The 24,182-nt window shown below is 39.2% G+C and overlaps 1 protein-coding gene across 1 annotated transcript in view; it reads left to right on the top strand.

Annotated features, from left to right (window-relative positions):
- Positions 1-12,545: 12,545 nt before the first annotated feature.
- The window catches only part of UGGT2 (UDP-glucose glycoprotein glucosyltransferase 2), a 76,955-nt gene continuing 65,318 nt past the window's right edge, over positions 12,546-24,182 (top strand). The window contains exons 1-4 of the mRNA XM_041478319.1: positions 12,546-12,714; positions 14,672-14,754; positions 22,547-22,677; positions 23,771-23,883. Coding sequence (XP_041334253.1) covers positions 12,557-12,714; positions 14,672-14,754; positions 22,547-22,677; positions 23,771-23,883 — 485 coding nt within the window. The 5' untranslated portion in view covers positions 12,546-12,556. The remainder of the gene's footprint in view (positions 12,715-14,671; positions 14,755-22,546; positions 22,678-23,770; positions 23,884-24,182) is intronic.

Raw genomic sequence — 24,182 nt, 5'->3', positions numbered from 1 at the left:
TGTTTTCAGCCAATGTCACATATATTCCAGTCCACATGCAGGAGCTTTTGCAAGTCATTCCTTACACCAAATTGCTGCATGTTTTCCTTATGAGAGAAAGGATCAGCTATATCATGCTTTATTATCCTATATTGCTATATTGCATCAATTATGCTTATATTATTAGTAGTCATAATTCCACCTCTATAAGATGCTGACCTTGGACAACTGGAACATCACAAATTGCTTCCCACATTCTAGTATTTTTCTTTTTCCTTTTTTAACGACCATGTAACTCCTCATAGGACTAATACAATACCTTTCAATACCTTTATTTAGGTTACAATGGTTGTGAAGGTAGTTTCCCAATAACAGAACTTATGTGAAAACTTTGCACTACATTTTTAGATAATGCCAAAACAAGATATTTAAAGACAGATTCCCTTTCTACCAGGCAAACTTGGTCATCTTTTGTTCTTTCACTCTTGGGCTTTGCAACAGGGACATCTAGCAGAATAAAGAATGACCAAATGTTCCAACCATGTTTGGGCATGTGCCAACCAGCACTCTCTCAAACATCTCCTGGGTAGAATTTGGAATTCAACCATTCCAGAAAGCATTTCCAACCAGCACTCAGTGACCAAGATTATAGCTTCAGTGTAGGTCGACCATGTCGTGCTATTTGGTGTCAGTACCCAAGACAGTTTCTGAACGTGTTTAATTTACTAATGGAGACAACACTGCTGAGCGTTTGCAGGTTTCAATTTAAGACAGAAAAATTTGTGTTCACCCTCTTGTATTTTGTACTGTGGCATAACCAAGTTACACCTACAAAACTCAGCTTGAAGTTACAGTGTGTTAACTAGCCAAGAAAATCTCTGGCATGCGAGGCTGCATATAGGCTTACTGGAGTCCACTGCCCAGACAATGGAGAGGCACTCAGGGAGCTATAATCCCAACTAAAACAAGGATGATGCTAAGCAAATTAGCCAAAGGGCCTCTGGCTGCTGTGGCCATTCAAAAGATATGTGTGGCTTCATGATGTGGCCAGCTAGAGTCAGTGAGTGGGAAGATACTTTGAGTGAAGTAAGAAATATTCCAGTTATTGAGAGATGAAATATCAAATGACAAGCAGCCAAAGGAAGAAAGCAGAGTATGAGATGCAGGGTGGTTTTTTATGTAATCCCCAATCCTAAACACAGGGTGCTTGTGTATGCTATCCACAATCAGAATCTGCAACATGGAGACAACATGAGGAAAGCATGTCACAGGACTCAGGAAATTGTCATTTCTTTTCTGCCTTAGAAAGAAAAGGGATTCCTTTTCCACAGATTCCTTCCAGCCCTCAGCCTTCTGAATCCTGCAATAATTATGATGCAATATCTAGAGTGTAGAGAAGCTTTTGGGTACATATTACAGATAAAAAGCGTCACCTGCACCACATTCACACTTATTTTTCCACATTTGGGTCCAAATGGAGATGCTTCAGACTCAGTCACTCTGATAACCATGTGAAAGATATCGCTGCTACATTTTCATATGGTGTTTTGGTTTTCCTAGTAAAGAACAGTCTAGCAGGATGTGATAAACTCCCTTGTTTAAAGATCAGGGTGTCCAAGAACTCAACACTCAAGTTTTCATATTGCAGCTTCCTCTCTGATCATGGAGGTCAATACACAGAGAGATACAGCTCTTCTGAAATTGGTGCATGCTTCGTCCTGCCCAACAAAAACTAACAAATATCCCTATCAACATTCCCCCCAGGACCCCAAAACGGCTCATACGGCAATGTATAGGAATTGCAAGACTGTGTAATACTGCCACCTGGTGATAAGCGTCACAGAAGCATTTTCTTACTCCGACCATCACACAAAAGCCTTTTGCTTCCTTTCAAGTGCTCTTAATCTGCAAGGGTCCATCAAATATCACTTATCCAACTATCTCTGCTTGTGCTTAGAAGTGAAATTACTGAGGTTTTCAAAGTTATGAAAGCCATATCTTGTCTTTTCCTTCAAAACAGGCTTCTAGATATGCCATGGACAGGCATAGCCTATCTTGATCCAAATCCCCATCACAACTCCATATGTAGTCTAGAAACTTTAGTGTCTTTGGAGAAAAAAATCTGAAATAATATTAGAAATTATCCACTAGACATTCCCTCTCTCCTTTTTAATTTTTTTAATCTTTTTATTCTTTGGGGTGTAATGTAAAAATAAAAAATAAATAATTTTTTTAAAAACACACCAAAAAAAAACCAAACAAACAAACCCAAACAAACAAACAAAAAAAAAAAAACCCCCCAAAAAAAAAAAAAACACACCAAAAAAAAACCAAAAAAAAAAAAAACCAAATAAAAGGCGAAAAGAAAAAGCCCCAACAGAAACAACAAAAAAATCTTCCAAGAACTTTCCCGCTCCAAGATGGAAAAAAAGATTTCTGTAGTACATGATCTCTGAGTCCTTCATCTGATCTCTGTGGGATACAGGTGAAAACTGAAGAAAAAACATGGCAAATGGCAGATCAGGCTCAACTTCTAGCACCCCTGTCTGGCTTTCACAGCTGTCTGCAAGTCTGAACCTTTCTTTTATAACTGACCTCCAACTCCTTAGTGAAAAACAGCAAGCTGAGAACTGCCATCACTTTCTGGGTTGCTGCGATTTCATACAAGACCTTTCTTGGATTCTTTTCAGAAAGCCAACCTGCACCCTTTGAAGTTTAAATTCAAGAAATGCACTTTTTAATGCACTGCTATGAGAATTTTTAGAGTAATTCAGTCCTCTTCTTTGGGGATTTTTCTTGGCTCTTTCTTATTTAAATATCATTCTGTAAGCACCTAAAGGCATGTAATCAGTGGTTCTTCCCTAACTTATGGCCATACAGAGACTTAATGTTTTCTCTTTGTGTATTCATAATATATAGGAATGGTAATATTTATGCTTTAAATTATCCTCCCAAGATGATCAGTGAAATACTGGTCCCATCATCAGATAAAAGTCCAGTTGGACTTCTGGAAAAGGCTGAGTGGAATTCAGGTTTAATGCTGAAGGGATCTAAGTTTCACAGCTGAGGCTGCAGCAGAATTACTCCTATTACCTCAAATCTGGCCAACCTACAATAGTCACAGCACAGAAAAGTAACTAGCACTGTAGGTGAGAGGTTAGAAACTCAGTTTGAAGTCTCAGTTTGAGACATCCATCTCTGGCACTAATTTATCTTATGATCTCGGATTAAAGTATGTTGGGAACTGTAACTACCACGAGAACCAGGAATTTTAACCTATAATGGCAATGTGTGGTAGCAAATGTCAAGACTAAAATAGCTCTCCTAAGCCTCAGCAGAACTATCTGTTGGCCTTGCAGTCCATTTGCAACAGACCAGTGACTACATAAGAAATATGAGAGGGAAGAAAAATTGTTCAACACTGTGACAAGTTCCAGATTAATAAACTGTAAACTCAGAGGGAAAGTTGAGGTGAAGATTGCTGGAGTGTTCAGATTAAGAATTGGCAAAAAATAAGGGAATAATTCTTCGGCTGTCAGAAAAAGGCAATCAAAATACAGATTGGTGAAAGCAGCTTGTTTGACCAAGAGGTCTAAGGGCACCGCACATTGAAGTGGTTCAGTGAAAAGCATGTACTACAAACTACCAACACTGCATGTCATCTTGTAGCAAAAGAAAAACTGGAATAGAATAAGAATTGCACTGCTAAGAGAAGACAGAGATCATCTACAGCAGTGAAGTCACACTGTGGCTTGCAGACCATTGGTGGTGAGTGAAATACCAGAATCTGATCTGTAAAATAATTAGCAACCTTGTACCCTGTTCCATAGTTTTGTGCAAGTATAACTGAGAATTGACAAGCATTAAAATATTTGAATTGATGTTTATAACATAAAAAATCACATGCTATAAATGTATTTTATCTAAATACAGATGTTTTTAGCACAATTATCATAATCTCTCCCAACTGCTAAGAAGTAGTAGGATGCAAGTTGTCCAGACATTTTATAATTGTATTCCTTTAATAAAGTGGTTCAGAATCCCAAATTTGTAGCAAAACTGTGGGGAAAATAGAAGCTTGCACTTTCTTTTTAAAGGAAGACTCTTTGAAGGATTCTTTTGAAAAAATGTGCTGGGGCCTCCAGCAGGCAGGATCTCACTTTTCATTCTATAGTATCACAGAGTAGACCTATCATTTCATCTTAATCCTTTCAGAAGGCCCAAGTTTATCAGCCTAATATGCTATAGTAAATTCCTGTTGACAACTGCCAGTTATCAAAATTATAGTATGAACAGCAGTATATCAAATATGAATAACCACTACAAGAAGTGTATTTCTGATTTAACCTCATTTAATGTAGGAAGTCAGGACAAAAGAATAAAAGGAAACCAAAATAAAGCCACGTTTTCCAGACAGAAACCTATCTCTATTACAATTTAATAGACAAACATAACCTTCCCTTAGTTTGGGTGTCAATTCTGTGTGGTTACCATAAGGTAATCACATAGAATTGTGACAAATTTATTTAATTTATAAGGATAATTTTATTTCAGAGACAAAGTTATTCAAAAGAGGATGCATCAAGATAGCATTCATCCAGCACTAATCCTGTTGCCTTCTTTTTTTCTTCTTTTCTTTGTCATCAGTGTCCCATAATTTGGAGCTGCACATTGCTCCTTCAACAGTGCTAGAGACGGGGGAAAAGCTCATCCCACTGCTCTTCCCAGCAGAAGGACACAGGAGATAGAGGTAGCAGCAGCTGGCACATCAGGGGTTAAACAATTTACTTTTCTTTAACAACACTTCATTTTTGCCCTCAAAGTTTATCTACATTAAAATATTCTAAATGTAGTGTGTTTCTGTAAGTCTAATTATATGCGGCATGCGAAAACATATTCGATAATCACATTGCTAATTATGTGCAATCACTTCAATACACAGGTGCAAAGCTCCAGAAATATGCATATTTTAATCACCTTGTATATAGATATAAACCACAACTTTTCATTTAAGTGTTCGGTGACTACTTTTTTTTTTTTTTTTCTGAGACTACACTTCCTTGGATTTTTGACAGGCTAGGGCCAGAAAAAGAATAGACTACTTTTTTTTTTTTTTTTCTGGGACTACACTTCCTTGGATTTTTGACTGGCTAGGGCCAGAAAAAGAATATTAAGCTATTACAAATCTGGAATTTAATTTATATGTGTATGTTCCAGTACTAAAAAAAACTGTAATTCCTTACTTTTCCATGGTTTATGAACATTTTGAAACACACATTTTATAATTTATTGATGGACACTACATGTTGACTTCAGAGATATGGGAATCATAATTTTTATTTTCCTTCTGGGAGCCTTAATTCTCACAGTCTTCCTTTAGTATAATTTGCCTGGAAAATCATGTATATGTGCATGGGAATGTGTCTTCTCCAGTTTGGATTAAACTTGAAGGACCTTCTTAATGGTTTAAAAACAGAAGGTCATAAAAATCTTGAGCAATAAATTCACTTTTGTTATATTTGTAATAGCTTGTGGCCGCACTTTTTGTTTCTCTTTCATTTACATGTAACTGTTATTTTTTACACTGATTTTTAAAGCTGCCTGCACAAAATGGATTGCAATTATCTTTGTGTGTAAATCATAAAAACTGAAAATTTTATATACTCAGATTAACTGAAAAGGACATAAAATATTAATTTGCATAATTCAAAAGTAATATTTCTATCTTCCCTCTAAAGATACTGAGCACAAATTACTGGAAAAATAGCTTTAGATGACTTGTCCGTAAGTATTCTTTTTCACTTTGGGAAGTGTGCTGAAATGACCCCTGAGAGACAAGAAACTCATCTACTGGTCTGCCTCTAACATCAACAAAAGGACGGACCAACAGAGGGGACACAGCAAAACCAGAAAAGCAGCATTGAAATTTCTTCCACTGGAAACAAATCCGTCATATTTCACACAATAAAGCAGCCGGCTTTTTCTGTTTTGCTTTAGCTACACAAATTTTTAATTAAAGTAAATTACACTAAGGAGACACAGAATAGTTGTTACGAGTATTACACATGCTAGCCACCATAACAGCATTTGACAAGGCTTTCACTAGATCAATAAGCCAACAAGAGACTCTTCTATAAAGTCCTTTTTAGAAATAGTGCTATAGCTTAAGGTGGGTGCCCCCAAAAAAGGACCCCGAATAAAGAAATTACTGGGCAATTATACTCTTACAAGTTTCCCACCCCTCATGCAACTGATTGGACCAGTAGTAATACTAAGCTCATGATGAAGCATGGGGATCAACATGAAGCACAGGGAGATCCATCTAAACATGAGGAAAAGCTTCTTTACTGTGGGGGTGACAGAGCATTGACACTGGCTGCCCAGAGAGGTTGTGGAGATACTCAAAATCTGCCTGGACATGATCCTGTGCACCTGCTCTAGGTGAACCTGCTTTGACAGGGGTTGAGACTACGTGACTTCCAGAGGTCTCTTCCAACTTCAATCATTCCATGATTCTGTGATTCTGACCGGGGTCTTCCTGTCCTTCCTTGGGTCCCTTCACAGTCTCCACATGGCCATTTCTCTTCTCCTCTCTAAGGCTGCAGCTTCTGCTGATGACTGCAATTTCCTTATCTTCTGACTTGAACTGGCTCTGGGGCCTTCTTTTACTTGACCATAACGTGTTCAAAACATCTAGATGAAATTTCACAGCTTGCAACCTACAACTTCAGCAACTTTAGCTATTAATGCTAAGCAAGTTCGGTATAAGTAGCACACCAAATCGCACCACACAGTTTAGGCTGGATGAAGGCACTGAAGATCAGCTTGTTCTACTCATGAATAAAGCAGGAATAGCTTCAAAGTCACCTCAGGTTGCTCAGCACCTTGTCCAGTCAAGAGTCACAGCACCATAAAAGACAGGTGTAATTCCATGTCACCACTCTGAAATTAAAACAACACAATGCACAGGGGTTTGGAAAGTAATTTTCATTTGGTGAAACATTGGAAAAGATTGGACAATAGGTGGCGGTTGCTCCATCCCTGGAAATATCCAAGGTCCGTGGGGATGGGGATCTGAACAACCTGATCCAGTGGAAGGTGGTCCTGCCCATGGCAGGGGGGATTGGACTAGATGATCTTTGGTGGTCCCTCCCAACCAAACTATTCTATGATTCTGTGATTCTCTCAAGAAGTGCACCATAGTCTTTGCTCCTGCATTAGAGGTGCACTAACAAGACATTCAATGGGAAGTGAGGAATAAACACGAGATTTGTTCTGCCAGCTGCTCAGTCACACAAAGTCTGCAAGGCAGCTGGTCCTGGCACCCAGCTCTGCTGTGACCCGAATGCTGCTCCCTGCAGAGCCAGGAACAGGCAGTACTGCACAAGTTACCTCTTCAAGAGCCCGTGCTGCCTGCAAGGCAATGGTTTCTGCTGAGTCTGTACTTCAGCCTGAGCCAGGAGCTGCTGTCAAAGAGCCCTGCCTCCCAGCATATGCTACCACTGGAGCACTCTGGATGGTGCAGTCTGCACGCTGAGCAGGTGGAAATACAATTTGAATTCTGACACAGTTTAAAAAGGGCAGAAGAGTTTGTTCAAAGAAGAACTGCACTTGGCTTTAAGTAGACAGTACGTCATGGCACTGCAGTCCCTGCTTCTGTCAAAGGTGACTTGGTTGAGTGCACATTCAGGACTCACTGGCTAATTTCCCAACTTACATTTTTTAAGCATTCTGGAAAGGATTCAGAACTCTGCTCACTGATCAGACTAAAAAGGGAAAATCATTTATATACTTTGTTGTACAGGTACATTTTATCTTTATATTTTCCACCTTGCGTGTAGCAATAGCGCCTTTTGATCCCTACATGATAGGCCTACAGTTCAAATCCTACTACCCTATTCTGGGAAATAGTGCATTTTCTCAGTGAATACACCTTCACACTGAAGTCTCTTTTGGTGCTGGTGTGGCACTATGTGGCCAGAATTGTCCTGAGGCATTTCATTGCACATACCAGCTTCTCAATTAGTGTAAAAATACACGTCTTCATGCATTTTATTTATAAATATTTTATCTTCTGAAGTTATAATCTCCCAAACAGTTGCATGGGACAAATCAGGTCTAAAATACAACTATGTGGCTGTTATTTGAATTACCACCAATGGTGATTTAATAGCCTTATTGTACATTTTAGGCTAAATTATAAATCATCAGATATCACCTGTGCTCCTTTCACTGAGTACACAGATTCCCAACTTACAAGTAGAGAAATAAGGAAAAATGTACTTTTTTTCAACACCCAAGAACCTCACAGCATATTGTAAATAAGAGATTAATTATGAGCACATGTCAGTTAACAACCAAGATTGTTAGCTGGCATCAGAAGTGCCAGCTCATGCTAGATGATGAGCTTGACCCAGTAATAATAAGCTAAGATTTAGCATAGACAAACTCAGAAAAACCCAGCAACATTGTAGATAAGCCCTGCTTTTATCCACTGGTGCAGCTAGTTGCTCAGATTTGGCATGGTAGGAGCCAGGGCAATAAAAAAATCAATACAAGCACACTGTTGGCACAGCAGAGCAGTGGCATTGCTTATGAACTTGAGCTGGTGTATCCAAATGGAGCTGCATTCCCCACTACAACCATTCTACTGTTCTCCACTACACAGTACAGACATGCCCAGAGTTTTGTAGGAAGTTTGTTGACCTGGTCCAGGAAGCATATTCTACAGATCTCTGAGGTGGATAACTTTAAATAAGAGGCTGTAACTCCTATGTTTATTTCACAAAGCAAAATGTTTCTTCAGTTTCCTTTATTTATATTTTTCCTTTTTTTTTTCGCTTTTCAGTAAAAATTGGAAAGGGAAGCATGCTGGCAGCAAGCCATTTACTATCACTGCAGCTGTATGCATGGGCATGGCAAAACAGCATAAATTCTCATTGCTAGAAAGTTGCCACTGAGCAGATTCTGTGAGCTGTTAAAACCAGGCTCATGTTACTTTTGCATCACCTCTTCTTTCACTGGCCCATCCCTGTAAATCAAAACAAAAAGTTAACAGGCTATGAAATATATTTTGCATGGTCTGCTCCAGAATAACACCATATTGAGATATGCTAATCAAATAACCATGGCTGGTCTATAATGGAATGGGCAAAAATGCATGCAGTACAGCATCCTTAGTCTTTTCAGGGAAACACCTCAAATGCCTGTCATAGTAGTGACTTTGACAGGCTCTGAAGAGATTGGCCTCCAATCTCACACAAGTTAAAAGGATGCCAGCAGCTACTGCTCAGGAGGCCACCAGTTAATAACCATGTAACAGGAATGTCATTTGATTAGTGTTTGACATTTACATTACCTCCAAGTAAGGGAGAAAGGGAGCCTTTCCCCATGAAAACTGTTTTCAATTTGTTAAGAAAATAAAGTTTTATTTTCAGCTAACTGAATACGCTGATGAAGCTCAACTTATTTTTACTTATTGCTACTGTTTCTATAAAATAGATATAGCTTACTGTGACTTACAAAGCATTTGCATCTTACTGAGAAGCCTTCATTAATCACTCCCTCTATTCACACTGAAACTGCTATGATAATCAATTCCTATTTGCACAGCTGTGATATGAATAATTTTAAATTTTGGGTCTAATTGTTTTTCTGTTCTGCTGAAAAATGGTTTCAGAGTACTAAGGGGTTTTTCACACACACACATATATATAGAGTGTATGTACAAGAATGGCCAAGTGTTATTTGAAATACCTAATTAAATAAAATTCTGCTGCAGAAATGAAGATTAAGTCTGCTCTCCATCTTCTAGGTTTGCATTTTGCTTAACAGATTAAAATCTGCTTTTCTCAAATATACAGAAACAGGTTTTTTTAAAAGTATGTACTGGCTCTTCGTGGCTAGAATGTAGTTAAGATACCAAAGCAAAGGAAAAACTGATAAATATGCAAAAGCTTTTATAAGGAATGCAATGTTCTCTTACAACATGGTATTTCTTTCCAAGGAGCAATCCAAACTGCATCTTAAGCAATGGATTAGGTTGCCCAGAAAGGTTGTGCAGGTACCTGCCTTGAATTTTTTTTCAACACCTGACTGGACCTCAGACCTAACCTTGTTCTGAGCTGGAGGCTGGACTAGAGACCTCCTGAGGTCCCTTCCAACTTCATTTTGCCTATCTATGATCATAAATTCAAGGCCCCTAATAAAACAATAACCCTAAAAGCGAGACAGAGATATTTCAGCAGAGAGACTCTTTCTAACAGAGGTTTCTGTATTTAAGCAGAAAGGATCTTTTCTCAAGAAAACTACTGGACTAACTGTTTTCTGTAGCTCACCACAGACTAATGATCAGACCTTTGATCCAGAGCTACTGTTTTATCTTGCTATTGAATTCAAAGCTAGTTATATTTCCATAGCCAGTGCCAGTCAATTTTATTTACTTTCTTGTATGGCAAATCATAAATTGTCACAGCTCAAGATGAAACAAGCACAAGCTTAGAAGTTCACATTTAAGCTACAATAGCAGACTCTTCAATATCAATATAAAACAAAATATAACACAGTAACTTTATACAGAAAAGCAATTGATAGATAAGGGTAAGGTGGGTGCATCCATCATCACATTGAATCACATGGAGATATGAAAAATGCATGATAAATGTATATACATGGGGAATGTGCTATGTACATCTCAGTATTGCTTGAAGAAACATAAAAAAAATCAACTTGTAACTCCTTTAACCATAGGATTACTTGGGCTGTCATGTTTTTTGGTAGATGGTCGATATAAACCAGCTATGCCCTGTGCAGAAGAAGTGTAGCATGAGCTCTTCTACGTTCATCAAAAGTATTTTGAACTTTGCTAGGGAGTGGTGGAAGTGTATTTTATCAGTTCATCACATGTGCACTTACTTTCTATGAACGGAAGAGTTTGGCCCCATACCTGGGTTATTAGCATAGAAAGACAAGGGGACCAAAATTACTCATCCATACAGTACTCTGGCCATGCCATCCCTGTTAGCAGCAGCAACCCCTGAACTTTCAGTATGAAATAAATTAAGCTGCTTAGCTTCATTTCACAGCCCTTCTCCATAGAAAAGATGCTGATTTTTTTTTATTTTTTATTTCTAATGGCCTTACACATAAACCAAGATAAACACTCCTGTGGTTTTCATTATTGCTGCAGAGGAGTATGTACCAATTTTAGGTAAGGTTTACTTAACTTGTTAACATTAAAGCTGGCATCACTGATGTGACACAGTGGTAGCTGGAAATTATCTGAGGTCTTATAACAGCACAAATTTGTGTGAATAAGTCCAAAAAAAGGTCAATCACAAAGGCTGAATTTATATATGAATGACCCTCAGGAGGTATTTTTCATACTTTGACATTATAAAGACCCAGAAGCATGTTAAGTACAGGCATTCTGTGAAGGCAAGTTCCTGTACCATAGTTTGAGATGAGCACTAACTATCCAAACTATAAAATCCATAGCCTTCTCCATGGAGTTATGCCTTTACTGGCTCCCACCACCCACAAAGCAACTTTGAGCAGGCAGGAAATGACTGTGTGCAAAAGAAATTAAAGTGTATGCAGCAGTAAGACATTCCAGGTTGCAGCTTCGAGTTCCATGAGTCACATTTTGGAAAAGGCAATGCCCCCTATTTTTAATACAGCTGGGGGATTTTCCCTCTGAACAACTGTGCAGAGCTGCTCTGTATTAGCATCCCACAAGACAGCTCCAGCAGCACCAGCCTCTCTTAGGTCCGGAAAACTGAGGGAATGTAGCAGCTTTGTTGAGGAAATGAAATGAAATGAACTTCGGAGATTTTGAACACAGGAAGAAAATAGAAATTAGAGAACACGAGTCTGGAAATTCCAAGGTAAGCTAGGCAGAAGGTAGAGGCAGAGTTCCTGTGAAGCTCATGCCTCTTGAGGGAAAAAAAATCAGACAGGAAACAAACACATGTCAAAATTTGGAAAACTTGGAGGAAGGGGAAATTAAATGCCTTTCTCTCAGAGGAACAACCGTACGTGTATATTATGTCTGAAGCTGCCCACCCAGGGTAGGACTTTGACTACTGTTCGTAGGCTGAAGGCCGAGGGAGAGCAGCCCGCCAGGACACGGTCAGCGGAGGCTGAGGGAGCGCCAGGGCAGGCGGCTGCTGTCCTTGGACACGGCCGTGCCCTTCCTGCACCCACCGCCACCCGAGCTAGGGCACCCTACGTAAATCACACACTTGCACTAAACAACCTGAAACCTAAAAAACTAAAAGAAAAAAATTAAAAATAACGGGATTGCCCCGGCGCCTGCAGATGAGGCGGGGTCAGGCGCGCCTCAGGGAACAGAGGGCGGTAGCGCTGCTTCTGCGCTTGCGCACTCCTGGCGCCGCGTGTCACGGCCCCGGCCGCCCCGCTATTTTTTTTTCCGTCAGCCGCTGATTGGCCTCCGGGCTGACCAACAGCGCAACGCCGAGGGCGCGGCTCAGCCAGTAGGAGAGCGGCATGGCTGTGTGGGCGGGGCGCGCGCCGGGGGCCGGGCGGGGCGGGGCGTCCCCGGGCGCCGCTGCTCCTCATGGCGGGCTGGGCGCCGCTGCTGCCGCCGGCGCTTCTGCTCGCCCTGCTGGGCGGCCGGCCGTGCCCCTGCGGCACCGCTCCGGCCTCCTCCTCACAGCCCGTGACCGCCCGCCTGGCGGCGAAGTGGCCGGCGACTCCGCTGCTGCTGGAGGCGAGGTGCGTGCAGCCTCCTCCTCCTCCTCTTCTTTCTCCTTCTGCTCCTCCTGCCAGCACCGCCCTGCCCTGGCTGTCTCCTGGGGAACCGGAGGGCGGAGGGACCCCCTTTTCCCTCCGCTGAGCGCGAAGGAGGGATGGCAGCGTTTCTCTCTGTCGGAGGGTGTGTTAAAGTACTTTTTGGATGTGAGGCTGAGCTGCTTTCTCCCCTCGCAGAGTGTTGTGGACCGGGCTGGCAAGGCTCCCCCACGCTGTGAGGGGCTGTACGAGCGCTTCGTGTTTAACCTGCGTTTTGCAGGTCGCTGGGTCGAGGATATGTAATGGGCCAATTGCACAATCCCTGCCTTCCCCTGGGTAACATCTTCGTCTGCCCCCAAGTAGTTTGTGCGTTAATTAAGTAATTATAGAGGTACTAGTGTAGATGTCAGCCTGTGAGAGTGAAACACGGTGAAATACTTTTAAAAGGTATTGTTAACTTGTAACTTTAGCCTTGAGAAGAGGAGGCTTTGGGGTGACCTGATTTCAGCCTCCCGAAGGAAGCCTACAAGAAAGATGGGGAGGGAGCCTTTTTTACGAGGGAATGCAGTGAGAGGACAAGGAGGATTGGCTTCAAACTGAGAGCAGGTTTGGATTAGATGTATGGAAGAAATTCTTTACTGTGAGGGTGGTGAGCCACTGGAACAGGTTGCACAGAGGAGTTGTGGTTGCTCCATCCCTGAAAGTGTTCAAGGCCAGGGTGGATGGGGCTGGGAGCAAACTGCTCTCGTGGGAGGTGTCCCTGCCCATAGCAGGGGATTGGAACCAGATGGTCTTTAAGGTCCTTTCCAGCCCAAACCACTCTGTGATTCACAATAGAAAGGGAAAATGTTTTCCAGTTTTAGATGCTTGTGGCTCCCCTGCCCATTTGGCTTAAATTTGTTTTGTTTTTGAACTTACTTGCTGCTGTTTGGAGAACACCCATGAAGGGCAGAACAGCAAGCTTCTGTAATCAAAGGAGAGGCAAACTTCCAAAGTAAAGATTAGAAAACAATATAGTCATGCTAGCAAATGGAACTTTTTGGTAGACATAAGCAGGGGGAGTGAAAGCAGCTGATGTTCCTGTAAGGAAAACCACAAATCATAGAAATGTTACCTGTAAATCATAGAATCACAGAATCGTTTGGGTTGAAAGGGACCTTAAATACCATCTAGTTCCAACCCCCCTGCCATGGACAGGGACATTTTCCACTAGACCAGGTTGCTCAGAACCCCATTCAGCCTGGCCTTGAACACTGCCAAGGATGTGTCATCCTCATCTTCTCTGGGAAACTTGATCCAATGCCTTACCACTCTTACAGTGAAGAATTCCTTATACATAAGAAATCTAACCTAAATTTTGCCTCTTCCAGTTTGGGAAACAAAAAAAAAAAAAAAAAAAAAAAAAAGGAAGGGTGGTATTTAGTATAAAGTAAACCCTACCTTTAATGGTTTGTAAGGATTAACCCGTGTTTGAAAGTGTTTCAAAGATTGACAGTCTCCTTCCATGCAAAGGAGATGTCATTGATGGAAGCCTGTAATTTAATGAAAAGCTGTAACTTGACAGAGAATGTGTTCTTATTTATATAGTTAGCAACTATTTAATAAAATCAGTGCACTGAATTGATTTCATTTATAAGTGTATATTGGAATATCTGTGGAAAAATAAAGTGAATATTTTGTGGGTTTTCTGTAACAAGAGAAAAGTCTGCATGCTTTACAGCTCTGTTTGTTGAGTTTGGATGATAGTACTTTGTTCAAAATAACTTTTCACCAAAATACAGCTCAGTTCAGTGTTTATGCTCTGGAGGTGGTTGTTAGTCATTGGATATCTAACATTCAGTTGCTGATGGGTATTTATTATTTTAAAGAACTCAAGGTTTTTGCTGTGGTACACCTTTGGATAAAATCAACCTATGGACAATTAATTTTTATTTTTTAACAGTGAATTTATTGCAGAAGATGGTAATGAGAAGTTTTGGCAGTTCTTGGAAACTGTGCGGGAATTAACAGTTTATAAGCAAGGAGGTAAGTTATCAGCATGCTGGTTTTTAATGTGTTATCTTGTGCTGTATTTAACTTTGAGACACAACACATTAATTAGTTCCACGCAGTCATGCCTGACTCTTCCATATTGCTTACTAGGTAGGTTTCTTTCAGAAAATTTTAGCAAAATTTCCCCTAAGATAAATACTTGCGGAGGAGTTGGAAAAAAAAGAAGACGAGAAGGACTGAACTGCTCTTACAGTATGGAACAGAAGTGTTAAGATTAAAGATACCTACCTGCTTACATGAGTTGCCAAGAGCTTATAGGATATTGAGACTTCATGTTTTCTGTAAGATGGATGCTCGCAGGGCATAAAATCACACAAATAACTAAACTGAGAATGCTAGGAAATGCTAAAGGAAAAAGTTACCAGAAAAGGTTTAATACTTGTACATAGCATGGAGACTGCTTTCTAGCATCAATACTGATGTCTTAGAATAAAGACGAAATAGGACTAAAAAAGCCTAGCATGATTAGCCAGAAGAATATTAAGTTTTTAGAAGTTTGGAGAGAAGAACAAAGCTTATAATCCAGCAAAAGATACATACAAAACCACCCCAGAAGAAACCTCGGAGAGAAGTTTACTAGAAATGTCCATGGTAATGAGAAACTGGGAGGCTGATGGGGCTTTACAGCAGGTTGGGTAGTATTAGAGCTGCTTGGCAGGTCAACAGATGAACAAGGTGAAAAAGACTTCAAGGTAAGGCTGCTTCATTCTGCTCTTTATTTACAGAACAGTACAACTCTTTAGGCATGAGTGTGAGCACCTAACACTACCACTGGAAGAAGGGGAATTAAATGTTAAATTAATAGTCATAAGCTAACAAATTATAGAAAGATTATGCAGAAAATGACAGTAAGAAGTGCAGATACATGAAAAATGCTGTATATGGGAGAGAGAATTTGAGAAACAACGTTTCAGCAATTGTGACTGACTGAATACAACTTGAAATGTGCATCTGATGACGTTATTTGAGTGCTCAGCAGTGCCCCAAGCAGCCAAAAGACTTAAGATTTTACTAGGAAGGGAACAGGGACTCACATGGTAAACATAATTTTGCTGCTCTTGATTCCATGGTGTGCTTTTATGTTGAGTAAAATGCGATGTTTGACTTAACTGTCTCCCTGTGTTTTCCTCATTGTTTCTTTAGAATGGAAAAAGTACAAGCAGAAAATGTACAATGAACTGTGATTTTAATTAGACTATCAATTGGGAAAATGAAAGAAAACCACCCAAAAATTTTTGTGAGATGATGATCCCCAGGTCAGAAGTATATGCAAAACCAGAGTGAGTCACTAAGAACGGAATGCCCAGGGTGAATGCTACTAAAAGCCATCCTGTATAAGGCATGGGAACATGGAAAATGGAAGTAGGTGCAGAATTTGACCTGTGGTCAGATTCTAGTAGCATTTGTTGAGGCAAGTGCTGTTGACTAATGCCATTTAAGGACTTTTTCAGTCCCTAGGACAGTGGCATGTGTTACACCCTCCACAAGGTTGGGAATGACACAAACTGGGAGGAGAATGTGCAAGGTAGGACTGTAATTAGAGGGACCTTGGCAGGCTGGAGAGACAGGCCAACAGAAACACTGGGAAATTCAGCAAAGGTGCTTTAAGTCTCCCTGCACGTGGGCTGGAATAATCTCATCAACAGCATAATCTTGGTGCTGATTGGCTAGAATTGTTTTTTTGAGAGACAGAATGGGGATCCTTGCAAACAGTGAGAAGGCCAACTGCATGCCAGTTTGCAGCAGCAAGAGGGTAGCCAACAGGTCAAAGAGTATTTGTTCCACTGTATGAGGCACTTGTAAGAATGAATCTGGATTGTTGGGGCTCCCTGTGAAAAGCAAGACAAGAGTCCATCCTTGGAGCAAATCTAGGAGAGGATCTCTGCAATGTTTAGGGAGGTGGAGCAGGCTTCTGAGGAAAGGCTGAGAGACCTGTGAATGAACCTGAGTAAGGAGAGACCTCATATCTTCAGTTTCCTAATAGGGAAATGTGCAAAGGAAGTGGAACCAGGCTCTTCATGAAGGTACACAGCAGTATGAGAAAAGAGCAAAGGGCAGAAGTTGAATTATGGAAGTTGTGGTTAGATATTAGAGAAAATGTTTCTGCCATGGGATTGGGTAAGCACTGAAACACTGCTCCAAGAGGCTCTGGAATCTATTAATTCAGATAATGCAAAATTCTAGTGCATCAGACCTTGAGCAGCCTAGTCAAGCCTTGAAACTATATCTCTAAGTAACAGTTTGGATAAGGTGACCTCCAGAAGTCACTTTTAACTTACTTATTCTTTTTTTCTTATGAGTGGTTTAGATGCAGTTGGTATTGCCTTCAGATAAGACTGCTATATTAGATGATGTGTCAGGGGGTTTTTATCAGCCATCTCTTTTTTGGTTGCTTAGACACACTTTCCAGGGGGTTTAAAGCTTTAAATGACATTTATTATTAGTGACACAGATGTCTGTTGAAATTAGCTGTTAGTTAAATACCTACTTCATCTGGATAAATTCTGTGATTGAGAATAAATAAATTACAGTAGGATGATCTCCGTGACCTCTCATGCCAATGAACTGTTAGATGCTGGCAGTTGGCAACCTTGAGACTGTACTGAAATACTACTTTAATTAGGTATATTGAGTAGTTGATGTGTATATTTATCTGTATTGCCAACACATACCTATGACAATAACACAGGAAATTTTGAAGTCCTGGCACCAAAGGGTTTTCCTAAAAGTTGAGTCGTAGTTGGGGTAGTCTTAATCCAAGAAAATGGATGCTCTTCATGAACAGGAAGTTTACCTTAGATGTTTACAAGAAACTGCTTAGCTTGAGTGAAGAGTCTGGTACTGCAAGACAGCAGTGGCACAGTTTACAGTGAGGTGTGTAATACATAGCATCTGAGGAGAAGCTGGTCCTCTGTATGGTGTGAAATATCAGTTCTGTCTTATCTGCTGCATGTCAAGACAGATAGATGTAGAGGGATGGTCGTGATGTGTTAAAACTGGAGTAGCAACAACTGCTTCTGTAAATTAAAGGATCTGGCTGAAAAAGGATTGGTTGAGGCAAGCGATGCCAAGAGTAGACCGGATGAATAAGCAGGAAATGAAAGCATTGTTTGTTTGTTTTTCTAAATAGAAACATTTTCATAAAAGCTAAAGAATTCCTAGATTTGAAGCTGAAAATCTGGATTTATAAAGGAATTCAATGATAGAGTTGTATCCAACATACAGTTTAATGTTTCAGAAGATTTGTAAATTGTTAAAGCTAGAAGGCAAATTAAAAAATCAAGTAGGGTAGCTTGCTTTTTTCTTCTTAATCCTCCCTTGGTTTATTTTCAATCTGTTTTTTTTTTAAAATCAGTTCTCAGGATTTGTTTTAAATTTAGAATAATCATCGTCTCTTGTTAATTTGCTAATTTAAAATATTTAGCATTACTGAATTAGGTTTATTAATGGTCTGTTTAGCTGTGATATTTGTAGCAGTTTAATGGATTTGATAGGAATTATCTACATGGAATTTGGTGAAACATTTAGTCTAGTGATGTATTTGATGGTTTTAACTTTTTTCCTTTTTAATATGAACTCAAATCAACCTTGGCAGCGTCTTGATTATACCATGTGGAAAACATGAAAAAGTTAATGATGGGATACACTGTATTGAATTAATGTCTTCAGGGAACCTGGACCTGTTTATATCTACTTAATGTGCAACATATTTTCTGCCAGGCTTGTGAAATATTAGGACAGGCAGATGATCCGATTTTGAGCTGCAGGTATTTTATAGAGAAATGAAAGCTACAAAAATTTCATACTAAAACCAGCACTTACAAAACACTGAAGATTGCATTTTAAACTTGCTGCTGCTTTTTTACCCCTGAAGGTTAATTTGTGATCACTGAGGGAAAGTAAGTAGCCAGTTCCCTGCTGACTAATTATCACTTGAGTGTTTACTGTCTTCCTAAGTGCTTCAGTTTATATATTGAATTTTCTGCGGCCTCATAAATATATATTAAAAACCAAAACAAAACCAACATGTAAACATATTTTCTCTATGAAAGCAATTTTCTCTGAAGAAAATGTAACTGTATGTTTCATATAAACAACCATCATGCAAATTATTTTTTGCAATATAGAAGACTACACATTATTCACAACTAAATTAAAGAAGTATTTTTTATGTGTATATAAACCTTAAAGATTCCAGAGGGATCAGTTTCACACGCAGATTTCTATACTAATAATGCAATAAAGTATTCCCTCTTTACTGGCATCTTGCTTGGATGGCACAGAGATTTGACTGGCCAGTGATTGCCTGAACTGCTGTTACCTGAGATCTCTAATTCTGTAGCTGATCTGTGGATCCAGATATTCATATACTTGGAACAATCCTCATACATCCACCCCACCAAGTAATTATTCCAACACACTGTGTTCTTCTGATTAATTATGTCCCTTAGATATACTCTCCCTACCTCCTGTTCTTCAGTACTTCGAATTCTGAATTCTTGTGGGTTACCAGCATATATTCAGATTAATTTTGTGCTGTGTGTGCATGAGGTCTGAGGACCTGTGCTATAATACTTCCTTATCTTTTGTGATTGCCATGGTTGTCTCTTTTAATTATGTTTAGCTTGTCTGTGATAAAAGATACTGCTGTAAATGGTGGATAGTAAATGTCAACATTTAAATGTGAGTCTGCTTCTCTGGCTGTTCAGTTCTTGCTGTAGTCAATCTAATCAATTTGGCTACAGGAGTTGAGAGAGTTTTTCAGCAGACAAATTAAGGCATCTTCAGAGTGAGCTTTTCAGGTGCCTTCATATGTCTGCAGTCTGGAGCTGTATCCTGTTAATGTGGTCTCTCATTTACTTTTAAATTGACTCTGTTAATGATTTAGAAGTAATTCGCTGTCATACAGGATTTTATAACCAGAAGAATCTGGTTCTTTATGATTCCCTATAACATCCTAAGAAACTTACTGTGAATTCTACTCTTTTGGCAATTTTAAAATGAGCTTGGAGGGGAGGTAGTACCAAATTTAAAGGATTTGGTACTATGTGAAAATAATTTGCAATGCTCAAACCATAGTTCTGATTAACTGAAATTAGCTCAGTTGGTTAGAGCATGGTGCTAATAATGCCATGGTCACAGGTTCAATCCACGTACAGGCTTTAAGAGTCCACTTAAGTTCACTGTAATGTTGAACTTGAGGATCCTTGTGGGTTCCTTCCATCTCAGAATATTCTGTGTATGTAATAAACTCTAAAAGTTGGGTTTGCATTAGGTAGCTCATAGCATTTGGCATGGATTCATGTGTCTTGGTGAAGTTCAAAGTACAGTTATATTCTAAGTGAAGCTAACAGTGTTAATAGAAGTTGAAATAGTAGGAGTGTATGATTTGATAGATAGATCCTCAGCAGATAAAAAAAATCCTTTTTATTTTTACTTATTAAAATCATCATCATCATTGTAATCGTCTTCCAGGAAAACAAGTCAGCTGTTTTAAATACACCAGTGAAAGCACAGATGAAATTTGTGAACCAAAAAAATTAAAGACCTGTGATACAAATATTTTATTGAGGTAGTATATTTAGAATTACATATTTAATGGCTCTTCATTGTCTTTAATAGGATGTTATTTAGGCCAGGTGGAGAGGCAGGAATTTCAGGTTTAATTTTATTTTTGTGGAGATAATTTGAAGAACATTTGAAAATACAGTTATTGGAAAAAGCTTCAATCTGGAAGGATTTGTTGTTTCCAAATTTTTATATTCAATATTTTGAATGTGTGAAGCCAAATGTATCTCATTTAGAATCATATAATGAATGATTAAGGTTGGTAAAGACTTCCAAGGCTGTCAAAGTCAACCTTTGACTCAGTTAAACCATAGCACCAAGTGCCATGTCCAGTCACTTCTTGAACACCTCCAGGAATGGTGACTGCACCACCTCCTTGGCAGCCCATTCTAATGCTCAACCACCCTTTCAGTGAAAGAATTCTTCCTGATGTCCAACCTGAACCTCCCCTGGCACAGCGTGAGGCCATTTCCTCTTGTCTTGTCGGTACTTGGCAGGGAGAAGAGGCTGACCCCAACCTGGCTACAGCCTCCTTTCAGGTGGTTGCAGAGAGTGATAAGGTCTCCTTTGAGCCTCCTCTTCTCCGGGCTAAACATCCCCAGCTCCCTCATCTGCTTCTCACAGCACTTGTTCTTGAGAGCTTTCACCAGCTTTGTTGCCATTTGGGTTCTGCTAGGCTATGTGTAGGTGTAGAGAACACAGACAGGTTTTTCATCCATTGAATTTCATGTAAGACAGTAACAATTATATGTCATGGATTAGCCCCAGCCAGCAGCTAAATAGCACATGTTCACTCTCTGTCCTTCCCAAGTAAGATGAGGAAGAGCATTAGGAAAAGGCAACACCTGTGGGTTGAGGTAAAAACCGTTTAATCATTGAAATAAATTGAAATATAATAATAATAATAATAGCAGCAGGAAAAAGAGAGTGATAAAACTTCTCTCAAGTGATGCACAATACAATTGCTCATCACCCACTGACTGGTGGCCAGCCTGTCCCCAAGGAGAGATTGACAACTCCTGGCCAACTCTCCCAGTTTATATACCAAGCGTGACATTCCACGGTATGGAGTGGCCCTTTGGCCAGTTCAGGTCAGCTTCTCCTGGCCGTGTTCCCTCCCGGCTTCTTGTGCACCTCTGTGCTGGGAGAGCATGGGAAACTGAAAAGTTATTGACTCAGAGTAAGCACTACTTAGTCACAAGTTAAACTTCAGTGCATTATCACATTGTTCTCATATTGAATCCAAAACACAGCACTGTACCAGCTACTAGGAAGAAAATTACCTCTATCCCTGCTGAAACCAGGACATCACATAGAATTCATTGGAAGGAGCTTTCTTGAAATGCGGATTATATACTTTTCTAATGTTAGTGGTTTTTTTCTCGTGAATTGCAGCAAACTGAGCCTTTCTAAATAGTGAGTTTTAAGGAAGAGAAGGCAGAAAGAAGGTACTAGAGGCTTTGAGAGGAAAAGATTTTTTTTTTTTTTTTTTTTTTTACAACCACGACAGGGTTGTAAAGAAGAAAATGAGAGGATCGAAGCTACTTAGTTATGAAAATTGGGTATGCCTGTAGAATGAGAATTGAAGGTTAATTATTTCCAGCCAATGTTCTGTATTATCACTTTTGTCATTCCCAGACACCATCCACCTACCTTGTTACTCAGAGTCTTAATTTTGACTTTGAAAATACAAGATATGCAGGGAGGGGGGAAGCTACTTCATATATTGTATCCATTCTCATATTCTTGTTTATCATATATTTTTAAGGAAGAAATAGAATATGTGAGAGTAGCCCAAAGGATGACACCTTTAGAAGATTTTTGTTTATGAGATTTATGTGGTTGGAGTGTTTCAAAATGAAATGTTAGGAAATTATTTGTAAAATAATGCTCTATTCAGGCCTCTCTGTATAGGTTTTTTGAGTAGGTTTTGATATTGCTGAAAATAATTTCAATATTAACTAGTGCTATTGAGCTCTTTTGTTTTTTGTTTTTGGTTTGGGTTTTTTTTGTGTTATTAGGCCTCTGGATTGGTAAGAAAGGAAACAGTTATTAGTGGACAACACTGAAGACTTTTGAATGCCAAGCAGCACTGGCATTAGTGCTTGCTTATTATGTAGTGTAGGTAAATATGCCACATCATTTAGGGCTAAATACTAAAAGTTTGTCTTGTCTTTTTTTTTCCTCTCTTTGACAGATTCAGAGTACTCCTATTACAATTTAATCTTGAAGAAAGCAGGACAATTTTTATCCAATTTGCAAATCAATCTGTTGAAGTTTGCACTTTCCATACGGGCTTACTCTCCAACTGTTCAGATGTTTCAGCAGGTGACAGTATTGCCTGATATATTTGGTACATGATTGAATGAGGTATTTTGGCTAAACAATGTTCATTGTTACAGTTCAGTAAAATATATGCCAGTATCATTTGGAATCAAACATGATAAATATGATGCTTTATAAGCTGGTTATATTGACAAGAACAAATGTCTATGTTCAGTTGTATGGATACCATTCCATTTGCAGTTGTTCATTTTTGAAAACTCAGGTCATGGGGATTTTTTGCATTACTTCAAATAATCCTGTGGGAATTCAGACATTTCCAGAGTAGGACATTTCCTACTAGCTTCAAGTAATTTATATTTGTTATTTAGTGGATTTCTCATCTTTCTCATTGTTTTATTATTTAAAAAGTTGAAAAATTAGAAAAACTTCCTTTATTAATGAAAAAGTGAGAGGACATAAATTCACTCTGCCTCTAAACCTAAAAATGCTACTCCTCCTTTTGGCAATGCCGCCTTTAGGATAAAGTGAGAAGTCCATGTTTCTGAAAGGTAATAAGCTGTAATAAAGTTAGGGAGGCTTGCAGGTGTTCTCTGGAGGAATACCATAATCTCAGACTCATGTCTTCCTGTTTTTACCTTTCAGCTGGTGCATCCAGACTCACTGACGTAGTCACATGATTCCACTTCATATTGGAATAGCTAAGTAGAGTTTAAAAAAAAGGCAGAGAATGGGAAAGAAAGAGAATCAAAAATAAACATTATTTGTTTGGGATTTATTGGTTTAGAAGTCTAATTTTTTGATGTTAACGTGATTGCTGATAGCAACCAAAGTTAAAAATGTCTCAGAGTACAGGCTGTGATTTTAGCTTGTGGAGATGATTTCTCAGTTCTGGCTTTACAATACATAAATGTACTTTTCATTTTCTGGAGTATAACTGCATTTAATACAGTATGTCTCACAAAGGTTATAGGGTCTTAATCTTCTAATATTTCCCCCCCCCCCCCATGTACCCAGTTTTGAATGGGCTTAATTAGAAACACAGCTTAATGGCAGCTGTTGAGTTATTTTAATCAAAGGAATGTGAGTTTAAGTGCAATCAAAGCATTCTGGTTGAGTATAATTGTTGAAATATTAGATTGCAGCTGATGAACCTCCACCAGAAGGCTGCAGTGCATTTGTGGTTATCCATGAGAAGCACACCTGTAAGACTAATGAAATAAAAAAGCTGCTGAAGAAGGCTACTAAGAGGTAAATATAATGATCTGGTTTAAGAGGAAAAATAGATTACTAAAGAGCTTAATATTAGTAGAGTTCATCAGTTATGAATCAAAGTAGAGTAGGTTTTAAAATAAAGTCATAGACCTTTGATCCTCTAATCATATGGACAATTTTGTATTTTTTCCCTTTTTTTAACATGGGATAGTCAGGTTTAAGTTACAGTGTACTTTCTATACAAACTTAAGAGTTTCACATGTCTGACACAGATCAGTCAGCAGGGTACTTTATAGTCAGTGTCACTGCAGTTGAGGTTGTCTGGGATGCAAGGG

The sequence above is a fragment of the Pyrgilauda ruficollis genome, unplaced genomic scaffold, assembly GCF_017590135.1.
Source record: "Pyrgilauda ruficollis isolate IOZ18807 unplaced genomic scaffold, ASM1759013v1 scaffold44, whole genome shotgun sequence".
Lineage (NCBI taxonomy): Eukaryota > Metazoa > Chordata > Aves > Passeriformes > Passeridae > Pyrgilauda > Pyrgilauda ruficollis.
Note: the sequence above shows the minus strand (reverse complement) of the source record. Positions and strands in the feature narration are given on the sequence as shown.